Source organism: Gekko japonicus, unplaced genomic scaffold (assembly GCF_001447785.1).
Source record: "Gekko japonicus isolate JY-2015 unplaced genomic scaffold, Gekko_japonicus_V1.1 scaffold1949, whole genome shotgun sequence".
NCBI lineage: Eukaryota > Metazoa > Chordata > Lepidosauria > Squamata > Gekkonidae > Gekko > Gekko japonicus.
The window spans coordinates 203,563-219,729 of NW_015159773.1; the positions used below are offsets into that span (position 1 = coordinate 203,563).

The 16,167-nt window shown below is 46.6% G+C and overlaps 1 protein-coding gene across 1 annotated transcript in view; it reads right to left on the bottom strand.

Moving 5' to 3' along the window:
• The window catches only part of SEC23B (Sec23 homolog B, COPII coat complex component), a 43,199-nt gene that overhangs the window by 5,478 nt on the left and 21,554 nt on the right, over nucleotides 1–16,167 (bottom strand). The window contains 10 exon segments of the mRNA XM_015406705.1: nucleotides 275–430; nucleotides 2,731–2,817; nucleotides 3,838–3,999; nucleotides 4,280–4,357; nucleotides 6,140–6,293; nucleotides 6,453–6,559; nucleotides 8,400–8,489; nucleotides 9,184–9,264; nucleotides 9,955–10,078; nucleotides 12,798–12,913. Of these exon segments, the coding sequence (XP_015262191.1) occupies nucleotides 275–430; nucleotides 2,731–2,817; nucleotides 3,838–3,999; nucleotides 4,280–4,357; nucleotides 6,140–6,293; nucleotides 6,453–6,559; nucleotides 8,400–8,489; nucleotides 9,184–9,264; nucleotides 9,955–10,078; nucleotides 12,798–12,913 (1,155 nt within the window).

Genomic DNA, 16,167 nt, shown 5'->3' on the forward strand with positions numbered 1-16,167 from the left:
AGCCATGCAACCAAACTTTTAAAGACACACACACACACACACACACACACACATATATTAAAAAAACCAAGGAATCGCCACACGAAGCCTCCGGAGATTTCACAGTGTGGAGCGGGAGGGAGGGAGGCGTGCCAGCACAGAAGGCCACTCGATGAACGACAGGTGCAGGCAAGCACAAGTCTGCTCTGCCACAGTGTAAGACGGGATGCTGGAACAGATGGGCCACTGGCCTGATGTTTCTTTAGACAAGTCCCCGCGCGAAGACGTCGCTTACCTGACTGCCCCCGTGCTCCGTGTTAATGTAACGGGGCATGGGGAACCTGGTCTGCAGGATTTCCTGGGCATCATCCAGAGGAGCCTGCAGTAAGTGCTTGAAGTTTTCATATTCGGGCATATCTTGATAGCCAGCTTTGCGCCACTGGGCAATAGTCTTATTGGGAAAAGGAAGGGAGATACCCATCAATAGGGCAGCAGATTTTTAACACATGAAGACAGTTAGTAGAAGGTGGCTTCAAAAGATTAGACTGGGGCAGGTATTTGGCCTCCTAGCATAGAACGTCATCACCACAAACAGATGCTTGAAACAATGTTATATGCTGCCAGAATTTCAATTGCCTCATACTGGAAAGATCCTTCTCCCCCTAACATCCAAGTTTGGTTCCGCAAGCTCTGGGATCAATTCATTATGGAAAGCACCGCAGATAAACACACTTGTAACGCCAGAATCCCCATAGCAACAAATTTTAATGCACAGTGGTTCCCTGTTTTAGAATTCCTATCGTCAGCAGAATTTATCTCTACTTCATGGAAAAGTTACATTCAATGGATCTGATTCTATCTTAAACAAAAAGTAGTTTAGTCAACTAACCCATTTTGTAATTTCCTATCATTCAACGTTATTTCTTGTTGTTATCTTGGTTACTCAATTTGGTAATGTTACACTTCTGAATTATGCCTCTCAATCATACCTCAATGTATTGTTGTGGAGACTCTCCACAAGAAAATGTTACAAATGGAATGTCGTCTGTTACCAATGTTTAAGCTTTTTTATTTCCAAATAAAAATGTTATTCAAAAAAAAAGAAAAGATTAGACTGGGGCCATGTAACAAACAAGGGGCGGGGGAGAGAAGCCAGAACTCCCTGGTAAATAGCCTCTGGAAGGAACCTTTCCACAGGTTCAGAGGACAAAACGTGCAGCTTTCAATTCTTGTAGACCTACAGACACCTGAAGAACACAGTGTATTTTCCATCTCTATGTGAACTTATATAGATAGAAGGGGCCACTCCTTAAAACCCTTTGGAATACACATGGAGCAGGGCTTTCCTGAAACTGGACAAGGGAGTAAAGATCACCTGTACCACCTACGGATAGAATAGCGACAATGAAATCGGGAGTCCTGCTGACCCAGATGTCATCTACACTCAAATATTAGACTATTACTCTAGATCAGAGTTCAAGGAGGGAGGGAAGTCTTCCCGCCTGATCTTTCCTGTGCTACATGCCTTTCCTCCCAGGCTCATGAGCTTCCAAAATCTGGACAACAACCAGGGGTCATTTCCTGCAGGAGCGCACAGGAGTGGAGCTCCGGCAGTAAAGAGCCCAGGGGATGGGCACATGCAATAAGCCCCACCCCCTGCTCCCAGCAGCCCTCAGTCAGAGCAAGAAGCAGCCAGGTAAGCTGCAGAGCTCCCCCTGGTCCCCGGGTCCAAAACAGTCCAGTGGCACCTTTAAGACCCAGTTTTACTCAGGTACAAGCTCTCCCTCCTCTGCGAGGACAGATCTGCACGCCCCACCCCCAATAGCTAGCAATCCAAAATAGTCCAGTGGCGCCTGAGTGTTGCCTTCTGACACATTTCTGGTGATGTCAGGGAGTGTGGCATATGCAAATAAGGTATCCTAATGAGTTATGCTAATGAGCACCTCTTTTTCTATGAAATGACCCCTGACAACAACAGTACTCAGAATAGGGGGCAGGCACTGAAAGAACTGTGTGTCATTATTAAGATCTCTTTCCCCTTCAAGAGGAGGTTTTATACCCCACTTTTCTCTCCCTTAAGGGGTCTCAAAATCGGCTTACAATTGCCTTGCCTTCCTCTCCCCATAAAAGGCAACTTAGGAGGTAAATGAGGCTGAGAGAGTTCTGAGAAAACTGTGACTGGCCCAAGGTCACCCAGCAGGCTTCATGTGGAGGAGCAGAGAATCAAACGCCAGATTGGAAGTCTGCTGCTCTTACCCACTACACACCATGCTGGTGTAGTTCTTCTACTCAGAGGTCATTTCGGGGGGGATCATGGGGGATCGCAGTTCCCCCGGGTGAGGTACGGGGGGCGGGGCACATGATGAAGACCCGCCCCCTGCTTCCGGCCGCCCCGCTTCCGGCCCTTATTCAGCCAGGAGGAGGCAGGAGAAGTGGGAGGGTAAAGTTGCTTCCTCCCTGCCTCTCCCCACCCCTGCCTGCCTGGGGCCAAGGAGGGCCTTCGGGCGGGGCGGCCGGGACCGTTGGGGGCGAGGTGTGTAGCCTTATGACACATTTCCGGTGATGTCAGGGGGTGTGGCATATGCTAATGAGTTATGCTAATGAGTTCCCCTAGCTCTTTTTCTACAAAACGACCCCTGCTTCTACTGAAAAACAGAGAACTATAACAGACAAGGTTTTTCAAGGAGCTCCTTGCCTGCTCATGCAACACAGGCAGAATTCAGTCCAGACAGAAAGCTCTTTGCACATTACCTCGCCAAGGTAAATGACAAGTTGGAAGAAGGTATCCATCAGCAGTATCCGGTCAGCAAGAATGCTGCTGCTATCCAAGAGCACGGGCTAGGAAAGCAGAAGGAGAAGCATTCAACCCTAGCACAGCAGACTGCCTTCTGTTTTGGGCTCAAGGGAGAAAAAATTGGTTAAAATGCACAGTGAAGCCCTGCTCATTGCCAGCCTCCCAGGAGACAAGGCATTTCTCCACAACCACCCCGAGCCCCGACTGCCGCGGGAAGGGTGGGATTAAATAAATAATACTGCCTCTCCCCAACACCATTCCAAAGGATTATGAGTGTGTTCACGAAACTCTGAGTACTTGGATGGGAGGCCTCCTTCAAATATTATTTTATTATTATTATTATTTCATTCCATTTCTATCCCGCCCTCCCCGCACGCAGGCTCAGGGCGGCTTACAGGGCACAAAGTGCGATAAAAACAAACAGATTAAAACAACAAAAGCTAAAATTAACAACTAACAGGATACATGAAAGACTAAAATTACACACTCCCCATTGCATATCAGGAGGAGGTCAGAAGGTCAAAAAGATCTAAAAAGGGGGACGCCATGGGCCGCAATGTTCTAGTTACGCCATCGGCCCCACCCGGCGGTCCTGCTCCGTAGTTACGCAGTGGTGGTAGTGGCGTCGGCGGCTCCTACTCAAAAGCCTGGTGGAAGAGCTCCGTCTTGCAGGCCCTGCGGAACTGTAAAAAGTCCCGCAGGGCCCTGATCTCCTCCGGGAGCTCATTCCACCAGGTAGGAGCCGCCACCGAAAAGGACCTGGCCCTTGCGGTAGCTAGACTGGCCTCTTTAGGGCCCAGGGTCACTAGGCGGTGCTGTGACCCCGACCGAAGTGCTCTTTGGGGCCTATATACCAGCAGTCTGGAGGACAGGGGCAGGCTTTATTTAGCAACCTCTCTGAATATCCTCCGGGCCTCCAGTAGGGGTCAGTCAACAGAGGTCGCCGTGACTTCCAGGTGCACACACACACACACATGTGCACGCACACACATATTAAAAATCCCAAAAAATCCCAAAACCCCCACAAAAACCAAAACTGCGTCTCTGAAAGAGAAAGGACTCACCTCTGGTGGTCCGTAGAATGAATAGGAATAGAGTATAGGCTGGATCATGATGAGGGATTGGGTCAGGTCCTGCCTGGCAAAGTTGTGGCGATAATAAGAAGACTCGTCGGGGCTGTTATTGAACACTTGAAGGAATGGGGAGCGTCGTAAATGGAACATGAACTGCATGGGAAGCAAAAAAAAACAGCAGAGAAGTCTTGCTGGAACTCCAGTTGCTAACAAGCCAATCAGAGCTACTGTCACCCGCCATGCATTTCCACCTTCTCTTCCCGTGTCGGCGTTTCTACAGACTTGACTGGTCAAGTGCAATACAAGGATACCAACACGCATCAAAACAGCAATGCAGAGAGCTTTGCTGTTACAAGCATCTGTCCAAGAATCACACAAGTGGCTCCACTGCTGTCAGCTTCCCAAAAACTTCTGGGAAAAACCATTGCCTTACCTGAGGATACAGAGAGAACGAATCAGACAGTCGGAACGAATTTGGGTCATCCTTGTTGTATTGTCCAAACTTCTGGCACTGTTGGAGCAATGTGTAAATCTCAGTTAATTCCTTAAGTTATTTATATAATAGCTTGTAAAAACAACAGGGATAACTAGATCACCTGTAGTAAAAATGCTTATGTACTGTAGAAGGACAAAGAATTAAATTTATCATATAAATGTAATAAAGGCTCTAGTTTTAAAATTACTAAGGGGGAAATTGCTTCCCAATACCCCCAAGAATGTTTCTCACAATCAGTCACTTCCATTTGGGTCATGTCATGATTTTCTGGATAAGCTTGCAAAATGCTCAGGTAGGAAAAGAATTCCCAGTTCAGGTATCAGACCATAGGGAAGAAACTCAGCCTAATGTGTCATCTGAAATGACAGCCCCTTGTTTGCAATTAGAATTAGGGACCAGTGTTTGACACGGGTTGGCAAACTTTGTCTACTGTATCAAGGACACAGTTAGATGCCACATACAAATAATCTACTGATTCTGTGCTGGTCTATAACCGTATTAATAAAGACTTTGACTCTGATCTATTGATTCTGGTTTGGCTTCATGCCGAATACATCTAGATGAAAGACTTCAAGAAGTCTTCACAGTTCCAGCATGCAAATGCAGAATTAAATCCCTCTGATTTCCAGCCTGATTGCCAAGTGTGCAACATTTGTTTTTCATGAGGAGGCTTAGATGACATAAGATATTTGCAGGTCTATTGTGTCATAGTACATGCCTGATATCATTTGTACTTCATCAGAATTTTTAACATGAGCTAAGTTGTCAATATACTGCAGATTACAAGTCACACGACTGAAGAAGACAAAGCCCCAAAAAATGTTTGGTGTTTTGGATTAACTGTGGATGTGACAAGCGCGCTTTGGTTGTTCTTGATGATCGAGCTAAGTTACATATACTTGCCATATTGCTTGATCTATATATAATTGTTGTATATAGTGGTTTACTGGCCATTTAGTGTTGGAGAAACTATTTTATTGTGTTGCTTACTGCTGAGTATATTTCACTGATATTATTAAAGTGTGCATTTACTTTAGTCTCTTCATTTATATCTATTTTGGAGCCTGCTCACCAATGTTTTCGGTTATCAGATGGAAAACAAAGGCAAGTAACAATTAAGCATAGCTTGCATGCTTATCATAATTTAGGTTCTTATCTATGGTAAACACCAAGCATTTTTAGACAGCTCGAATTGCTCCAAGGGTTCCCCCTTCCCTTTGGTTCTCAATAATCCTAATTTGCAAGGAAGACCGAAATTGGAACCTTTCTGACACTAAAACAGTTTGCAAAGCCACTAGAAAGCATTATTTCAAATCATAGTTTGGAGGAAACTATTGCCAGCAAAAACCAGAAAGTGGATGAGGAAAAGACCACGTGAGCCCTCTCAACCAACAAACAAGCTATTTTACAAGACACTCACTTTGCAGTTTAAGATGATACGTTTTTGCACCAACAACCTGTAGGGATGGGAATGTCTTTCTCTATGCACTTTAAATTACATTTCAGAATAAGTACAACTGCAGATTTATGCAACTTAATTAGATCTTAATGCTTTGTTAAAGTTCTCTCTCTAAATTGTTCACTGAGATGAACTGGGCTGTTCAAATCTTGTTTTAAATTTCACTCATTAAATAACAAAACCCCAAACCAAAAGCTTAACAATCTTGAAGAAGTAGGGATAGGTGCTTTAGATGTAGAATACACAGCGGGGTAGACAACTGGCTGACCAATCATCTTAAAACATGCCTGAGCCAATAACAATCCAGATATGCAAGTCCACCAATCAACCACACTTACGAGTCTGATGAGCTGCCTGTCCAGCCATCGCAAAACATCTGGCCCCTCCTCCGATTCAGCTCTGTAGACTCCCAGGCGGGCCATCAAGACTGCAGCGGCTTCCTGGTCAAATGCAGCTTCGATGTGCTGTAGCTGACTCTGTGCGTCTGCCCAGCTAATAAGAAGGGGAAGAGTTAGCATGGAAGATGAGAAGCTACTTACAGAGGCACACAAAAGCTCCTACCCATGCCTGCACTCACACCGCTAAAGAGCAACGCAAGTAATTGTGTCAAGCTCACAGGGCACTGCCCGGTTTTCTCTGTTTTGTTCTCACTTTCTAGCAACTGTGGTCACACGAATGCGCCTCTGCATGCTGGAATGCTGGTAGTGTGTGACAAACTGCACAGCGCCTCTGCCACCCTGAGGAATTGGAGCGTTGTGCTGAAAAGACAGGGAAAAAAGGTTCCTTTAGGACAGATGTTACATCTTAAAAGGTTGAAATTATCATGCAAAGTTACATAACAAAATAAAAATACAAGTAGTGCGTTTATGCTGGAGGTCGACGGTTGACGGACTTCTTGGAGCAACCGAAAAAGACAAATACTGTTGTAAGGTAAAGGTTCCCTTGCTCGAAAACCAGTTGAGTCCAACTCTAGGGTTGCGGTGCTCCCTGTTCTCGGGGGAAGTGTAGTTGGCATCACGGCAGTTTCCAGGATCTCACCTGTAGCTCCTATAGCTCCGAGGTGGTCCCCTGAGCTCCTGTTGTGCTGTGAGCCTGGCGCGGGGCACGCCAGTCCCGCCGCAGCAGCCTCGGAGGCCGCAGAGGAACCCGCAGCGGGACACCCTTCCAACTACTGATCCTGCCTAGCTTCTGAGATCTGATGAGATCAGTGTATACCAGGGATCCGTTGGGCCCCGAGCGCACCGGAGCACTGCTCCGGCAGCCAAGGAGTGGGCAGAAATGGCGGTGGCGGCAAGCCTTGCCCCAGCTGCCCGACCCCGCACTCCTTCTCTATGGAGTCACGCCGCAGGAGTGGTGCAATCTTTCCATTATATTCTATGGCCCCATAGAATATAATGGAAATATTGTGCCGCCGCTGCAGCGTGACTCCAGAGAGAAGGGGTTTAAACTTTAAACCCCTTCTCTCTTTCGATTATATTCTATGGGCCATAGAATACAATGGAAAGAGCTTTACACTTTAAAACCCCTTCTCTCTTTCAATTATATTCTATCGGCCATAGAATACAATGGAAGGATCTTTAAACCCCTTCTCTCTTTCGATTATATTCTATGGGGGGGTTTAAAGATCTTTCCATTGTATTCTATGGCCCACAGAATATAATCAAAGAGCGAAGGGGTTTTAAAGTTTAAAGATCTTTCCATTGTATTCTATGGCCCATAGAATATAATCGAAAGAGAGAAGGGGTTTTAAAGTTTAAAGATCTTTCCATTGTATTCTATGGCCCATAGAATATAATCAAAAGAGAGAAGGGGTTTAAAGTTTAAAGATCTTTCCATTGTATTCTATGGCCCACAGAATATAATCAAAAGAGAGAAGGGGTTTAAAACTTTAAACCGCTTCTCTCTTCGCTTCCCCCAGCCCGCTTTGGCAAGGCCGGCTGGGGAAGGGGAGGGGAGGCTTTTGAAGATGCCTCCCCCTCCCCTTTTGCTTCCCCTTCTGACATCACTTCCATAAGAGCATAATGATGCAGGTAGGAATACTAAAGTCTGCATTTTCTACTTATTAAAAAAGCAACTATCATCTTTTAATGAGTAATTTGCATAAGTGATTTGCATGGCTAAGTAAAATGCAATTCGAAAGCTTCGGCGAGTAGATAAAATGGGAACCACTCCTTAGAGAGGGTGGGCACACCAATCTCCCTTGTGGGAGGGTGTTAGCTGACGGTCGGGACGTCCTGGTCGAGGTTCGGAAAAAGGCGGAAGAACTTCTTGGCTACAAAAATCCCTGCAGTGGATGTTTCCGGCCAGGCGGTGGCAGTGTGGTGATTTGACATACGGGTCCTGAAGCCTGGTCGACAAGCAGCCGTTCGGAAAATGACTGAGCCAAGCCAGAAGACGTTTACACCGTGCAGTGACAGCGTGTGCAATTAAATGAATATATGTTGTCTTCCCTATCCCCTATGAACATTGTTAGTCCCCTGTCTAAAATGTGTAACTGTACATCGCTTTGAGCCCACTGGGGAAAGCGATTAATAAATTGAAATTATTATTATTATTATTACACCAAATATTACAGGCATGTAAAGGAGGGAAGCTCACCTGATTCACTACTTCAAAATAAATGGCAAGAGTCATGGTAGGATCCAGGCTACAAATTTTCCATTGGCACGTTCCACCAACCCCAAGTTCCTATGACAAAGCCCAAAGATATTCAGAGATACAATCCACATCTCAACTTCTGTTCTTGCAAATTCAAATGCCAGTTAAAGAATTAACAGTTAACAAGTCAAAAGCAGTAAAAAGAAGTTAAAAAACCCACTCAAAAAGCAACCAGCAGCCTGTAACCACGTAGTCAGCCCAGGATGAAGTGCAAGTACAACTGGGCCTGCCCACGTGGTCCTAGCTTCAACTGCTAATCCACCTGCCATCCACACTGTGGATAGGTCTAACGGATCGCATACATGGCTGAGGATATCCAGTCTGACAGTTATTTACAGGAAGGACCCTGGCTCTCGGGACACCAACTCGTGTCTGCATGCAAAACCAGCATCTTTCAACCCTACACTTAAGTGTTGCACACTTAAGAAAGCAAATCCTGTTATTCCATCACTTCAAACTCCAATTAACTCTCATTGGAGCTCAAATGTTTACCATGCGACATGTGGAAATGAGAACCCATCAGGAACACAAGCTTCATGCCTCAGATTCCTTACTTTACTAGTGAACCTGGCTATGGTCTCCCAAAGGAGAATGAGCAGTTAAATTCTGAGGGTCCCCAGTGTTCTTTGTTTATGACAGCATTTTGTGTTCTTGTCCTACCGGTGTCATGATCTAACCAATAAATAACTTGCTACACTTATAAACAAAAGAGGAAATCTCTTACATTTTCTGAAACACATGGCCCTTTGGCATTCAGGGATATGCATGGCCCAATAGCTCCAGCAATCTTCAGTTCTCTCGAGGTCTAAGACAAAGAAAAGTTTCCGTCAATCAAAAAACAAAAAGCCATTTTCTGGATCTTCACAACCAAGAAGAAGAAGAAGAAGAGATTGGATTTATACCCCGCCCTTCACTACCCAAAGGTGTCTCAGAGTGGCTTACAAACTCCTTTCCCTTCCCCTCCCCACAACAGACACCCTGTGAGGTAGGTGGGGCTGTGAGAACTCTTGACAGAAACTGCTCTTTTTCAAGAACAGCTGTGCCAGAGTTATGGCTTGCCCAAGGTCATCCAGTCAGGTGCAAGTGGAGGAGTGGGGAATCAAACCCGGTTCTCCCAGATTAGAGTCCGCGCACTTAACCACTACACCAAACTGGCAGAAACCAGACAGAAATCCTTCTGACCTGACTCTCCTAATTGTAGGACTGTGAGCTCCAAAGATTAAATGCAGTCTGAGTAAATAGGAGATAAAACGAACAAAGTGTAGATCTCTCTCAAAACAAAGGACTTCCAAGAAGTACTTCTTGGGTGGGTTAAGGTGTATTCGATGCCATTATGAGAGAGTAAGGAAGGGATCTTGATTTAATAGCAAACTCTTTGATGTTGGCGGCTACAAACACTGGGATATATTATTAATTTGCTTCAGGGTAAGAGGACACAGCTCTGTACCTGACACAGTACCTGTCTTGGAACACAGTAGGTACCCATCAGACTCACCTTCACTTCTAAAGTGGCCCCAAAAGCCATTCTGAACTCCCCACTGAGATCTTTGCTAAACACTCTCTGGAATGTCTGCTTGAAGAGAGAGGTGTTGAAGGAGTCCCCCATCACCATGTGACCTCTGAGAAAAAGAAAACATCATGGTGAAATAGGATGAGTTACAACATGCAAGGGACCTGGGCATTTAATGACAGAGAGACTTTGATCAGTGTTCCCTCTAAGCTGAGTTAGTGTGAGCTAGCTCACAGTTCTTTAGCCTCCGGCTCACACATTTTTGTCTCCGCTCAGGAAGGAGGGCTCCAGAGCAAACTAATTCAAGCAGCAGCCAAATCGCTCCCTCACAACTTTAATGCCAGTAGCTCACAAAGTGGAATTTTTGCTCACAAGACTCCACGGCTTAGAGGGAACACTGACTTTGATCACTACCTTTTTTGGGGGAGGGGGATTTCAATAGGATGCTTCCATTTTTTTGTTTCTTCCTCTCAGGAGACCCAAGCATGCAACCTGATATCAACGCTTTAAATCTGCATACTGGCTTAGTTTTTCCACACAGGGATGCTTAGCAGGTGAGGACTTCAAATGATAGCTTTCTACTCCTCCTGCTATTTTTTAACATCCAGCTGGACTAAGAGGCCATTGAAAGCTGTGTTGTGTTCCTTTGCTTGGTCCTAACAAAAGGAATTATACACCTTTCTTTTTGGTATTTCGCTTTGGACCAACACAGCTATCTGCAAGACATCGACAGACCGTCTTACTCACTACCTTTTTGTGGGAAACATTAAGAAGTCTGAAAAACCTTTCTATTAAGCGATGAAATAATATCCCAGGTCCTCAGGAGAGAAGGGAAGCCCAGTGAACTTGAACACAACTTGCACCATGTGCGGTGAGTGCATTCCTAATTTAAACCAAGGACGGGAACACTAAAACAAGGACAGGAACAGAACCGTAATGGATGAGCAAAATGCCCGGCCTTGTGGCCAGAGGTGGGGGGGGAGAGAAAGCAAGCAGGTGTGCACACGGAAGGCCCCGTGCACTGCACGATATACGGAACAGCAGACTGCGTCATACTGGGTCCTGCCCTTCCAGGCCCTCCTCAGTGAAGCCCAGGTCACCCAATATCAAGCGCAAGGCTTACTTTCCCAGCAGTCCTCCCCTGTCCTGGTAACACTTTACTTCCTCCCATAAAATTCCTTCCTATGAGAAAGAGTTAAGGGACACCGTAATGACGGGGGCTGACCCTGCTCCAATTTCTTCGGGAGAGGAGATCACGTCTTCCGACAGCCTTACCAATTCTAGCCTGTTTCCTGTAGGAACTGACAGAAACCATGGAGAACCGAGCTTTAAAATCAGGCTCTAAATGCCCAATCTTATGCAGGTTTAAAGTAAAGGTAAAAGTTCCCTTGCTCGAAAGCCAGTCAAGTTCAACTCTAGGGTTGCGGTGCTCATCTCCGTTTCAAAGCCGAAGAGCCGGCTCTGTCCGAAGATGTTTCCATGTGGCCGGCATGACTAAACACCAAGGCGCACGGAACGCTGTTACCTTCCCACTGAAGTGGTACCTATTTATCGACTTGCAATTTCTTGCTTTCGAACTGCTAGGTTGGCAGGAGCTGGAACTAGAGATGGGAGCTCACTCCATCATGTGGCAACTCAGGTCTCGAACTGCTGAACTACCGACCTTCCACAGCCTGCAGTTCAGCGTCTTAACCACTTGAACCACCGCAGGTTTACTGGGAAGTAAATCCCACCCTGTTCAGTGGAGCTTCTGCCAAAGTAAATGTGCAGACATTTGTATCCTTAGTTATATTAGCATGGCAATCCTAAACAGAGTTACCCCCTTCTAAGATCACTGAAGTCAATGGACTTAAGAGGTTGTGACTTTATTTAGGACTGCGCTGTAGAGCGGTGATCTTCAGCCCATGATGGGTCGAGACCCACAGATGTGCGGCAAGCCCTTGCGGGATGCCTGCTTCAGTGCTAGTGGGCATACTCACACTCCCAGCTTCTTTGCATGTAGAAGAAGAAGAGATTGGATACATACCCCGCCCTTCACTACCCGAAGGTGTCTCACAGCGGCTGACAAACTCCTTTCCCTTCCCCTCCCCACAACAGACACCCTCTGAGGTAGGTGGGGCTGAGAGAGCTCTCTCAAGAACTGCCCTTGAGAGAACAGCCCTGAAAGAATTTATGACTGACCCAAGGTCATCCAACCAGGTGCAAGTGGAGGAGTGGGGAATCAAACCCGGTTCTCCCAGATTAGAGTCCGCGCACTTAACCACCACACCAAACTGGCTACACCACACCAAACTTAACCACTACACCAAACACAGAGGAACGGCAGGAGAGCAAGACTGGGTCACTCTGTGGTGGAATGGATTCTTCCGTGGCTCTGACCTTGTGATCGTCCCTCATGATGAGAAACCTGTCCCCACAGTCCTGGCCTTCACACCAGGGAGGTAAGAACTTGAGCTGTTTCTCTTTCTGTCACGTGACTGTGAGGTGCTCGCAGTTTGGTGGGTCCCAGACTGCTGCCCGGGAGGGGGGGGTTGAGGGTGGGCTCTAAGGCTGGAGAAGTCGAAGACTGCTACATTACAGCATGACGAAGAGAAATTGGCATTTATAGATAGAGTATTATGACAGTTGAGGAAACAGCTGCAAATATTTCACTCTCCCTCCCTCGAGGAACACATAAGCACACAAAAATCCTGCTCTTCCTAGTCCTGGGAAGAAACCGGATGGTTGTGGACACGGCCGAAGTGTCGCGTGTTAGTCAGCTGACCAGCCGTCCTCCGTCGAGACAGTCACAGAAGAACAGACCATTCTGCTGAGGATGCAGGACGTACCCAGTTAGATTGGCACAGCATTTCATCTCCAGAAGGCCCGTCTGATCCAGGGCACAGGCATAAATATCGATGCAGTGCCCGTTGGCAGCTGTCCGGTTTGCCAACGTTTCATAATGCTGTGAAAAGACGGGAAAAAGCTATAATACTGAAGAGCCTAAGTAAGGACTGGTCACTTGAGAGCTTCCCTGCATTTAGTAAATGAGCTATGCTGTTACAGAACATCACCCCTTCAGGCCGGGTTAATGCATCTGACTGGGTATGGGCAGAGCGTAATTTCTGCGAGGAATGTAAAATATTAGTTTGCATGTCAGAATACTGAAAAGGGATGTGGGAAGAGCTATCTCGGGAGCTGGAACTGGATAGGTAAAATGTCCAGGGACTGGGAATCCCGGCAGAAATAGGACCCAGGGAGCCCCGGTGGTTGACAGAAGTAGGCAGAACAGGCAGTGACACACAAACCTGATGGGGAGGCAAAAACCCATGAGCAAAGACACACAACAGGCAGTGGAGGCCAGTAAGAAAGACGGGCTGGGAGAAGAAATGGCGCTCAGCAGGGGTCCTTTCCTGCAGGAGCGCACAGGAGCGGAGCTCCGGCAGTAAAGAGCCCAGGGGGCGGGCACATGCAACAAGCCCTGCCCCCTGCTCCCAGCAGCCCTGGGCCACAAGGAGCAAGAAGCAGCCAGGTAAGTTGCAGTGGGTGTTGCCTTCTGACACACTTCTGGTGATGTCAGGGTGTGTGGCATATGCAAATAAGTTATGCTAATGAGCTCCTGCACCTCTTTTTCTACAAAATAACCCTTTGCGCTCAGTACAGGAGAGTTATTTATTGTTGGTAGAAAAGTGCGCTGAGCAAACCAAGTGGTTCGAGGCTGGGAAACCGAATGAGTCGAAAAGCAGACAGCAGGCTAAAAAGCAGCAACCTGAGCAAAAGATCAGTGAAGGAGAGAGAGAGAGGCCTAAAGAAAAGAGGAATGACAGGGAAAACAAAGCTGAGGGAAAGGCCTTGCCTGGGAGGGGGGAAAGAAAGGCAAGGAGTGAAGAGGCTTTGGAGGCTGGAAGACTTATATAAGCCAGTAAAGCCACTGCAGGTTTGGATTTGCCCCGGGGAGAGAGATGAATTTCAAATATAGGTTCAGACTAAGCAGCCAAATAGTATATACTGCAGATCTCTGGATTTAAAGACCACATTTAGAAAAGTCTTACCAAACAGAAACAGCCGAGCCACTGGATGTGAAGACCCATTTTAATGGGTGCTGATCTTATTAAAAGAACATTTAAACTTCAGGAGTCTGACATTTGGCGAGGACATGGATGTGGCAAATGTCAGAATTAATTTTGAAGTGAAGCGTTTCATGCTTCCACATCTCATGTGGATGGGGGACAAAACCCTTTCCTTTAGTATGAACATTCGGAGTAAGCGACTGAGAAAAAGGAGAGGCCGTTAGATTAGAGGCCAGGAACCAGACTTGGAAACGCGGGTACCTTCCTCATGGCACCCCCCCACTGTTCTCCCTGCCTCCCAAACTGATTAAAGAGCTCACCAGAACCAGTACTAAATGTAGTTAAGGTTAACCAGGGCTCCTCTTAAGCTGGCTTCCAGCTGGCAGGGAAGGAATATGTCTTCCTGAGGCTGGCTCCTGACTTTCTTTAGCCACTGCTAATAGAGTGCCAGCATTCTGTTTGCATGAGCTTTTTTCAATCATCTGAGTCCAGAATGTTGGCCCCTTTCTTATACTGCTCACAATTCCCCCTTCAGTGTAGCTAGTAAAGGTAAAGGTTCCCTTGCTCGAAAGCCAGTCGAATCCGACTCTAGGATTGCGGTGCTCATCTCCGTTTCAAAGCCAAAGAGCCAGCGCTGTCCGAAGACGTTTCTGTGGTCATGTGGCCGGCATGACTAAACACCAAGGCGCAAGGAACGCTGTGACCTTCCCACCGAAGTGGTACCTATTTATCTACTTGCAATTTCTTGCTTTCGAACTGCTAGGTTGGCAGGAGCTGCAGCCAGAGACGGGAGCTCACTCCGTCATGCGGCACCCGGGTCTCGAACTGCTGAACTACTGACCTTCCACAGCCTGCAGTTCAGCGTCTTAACCACTTGAGCCACTTGAGACACCGCAGCAGGTGTAGCTAGCCACCCTCTAAAGGCTAAGCAGATCAAGGGACGCGGCATGGTACATCCAAAACAGCCTCTTTCAGCCGGTTTTCACAGTTGTCTGTTTCATCATTTCTCGGTACAAATGACCAGATGATTGATTAAACCAAGAACAAAAGCCCCACAAGCTATAGCTCTTGTGCTGAAGACCTCACCAAGCCAGACGATCCGCATCTGCCTAGCGCACAGACACTTATTTCTCTCACAGAAATCAGATTAGGCTGGACCCGTCTCCTCTGGTTTCTCAATGCACTGGAGGATCAAAGCAGACATGACGGCGGCAGAGGTGGATCCATCACCAAACCCTTACAAAGCCGGGGGGGGGGCAAAATGACAGGCAGCTGAGCCCCTCCTGGCCACACTTTGCCTCCTGAAACTGATTTTTTTCTTAGCTGTTTTCAGGACTCTTTTTGTAGAAAAAGCCCAGCAGGAACTCATTAGCATAATAGGCCACACCCAACAGCAGGAACTCATTAGCATATTAGGCCACACCCCTGACAGCACAGCTCATTGGCATATTAGGCCACTCCCCCGTGTTACCAGAAGTGTGGTCATCCAGCCACACCCACCTTTTGCTTCTTATTCTGTTTACCTTGTTTGTTGTCAAAACCCAGGGCTTTTTTTTGTAGAAGGAACTCCTTTGCATGTTAGGCCACACACCCCTAATGTAGCCAGTCCTAATGAGTTTCTGCTGTTGGGTGTGGCCTATTATTCTAATGAGTTCCTGCTGGGCGTGGCCAACTTGGAAGCCAGCCGGAACTCCGTTCCTGTGCGTTCCTGCCCAAAAATTGCCCTGGCTGTTTTTCTCCGGGCAGGGCTTATCTGCTCATGGAGCCTTGGCGGGAGAAAGATGGCCCTCTAAAAAAAGCAACATACAACAAGAACTGTGCACAGATGATTATAACATATCATAAATAATTTTATATTTTTTGAAAAATATTTTTACAATAATTTCTACATATATAATAAATCATCTTAATCAAAAATATCAAAAATCATCTCCAAGAATCTCGAAAGCTATTGTACAACCTTTAATAATAGTCCTCCTCTGTTAAATAAAAGTTTCAAAAGGGAGAACTCCTTAAAGTCTCTTTATAACATGTGCTCGTGTCTTCCTCCAACAGAGGTCCAGATATCCTTCTGTTTCCGAATCTTCCTCAGGGAGTTCAACAATAATTTTCAGCACAAGGTTGCCACAAGTTTTAATCCAAAGTTCTC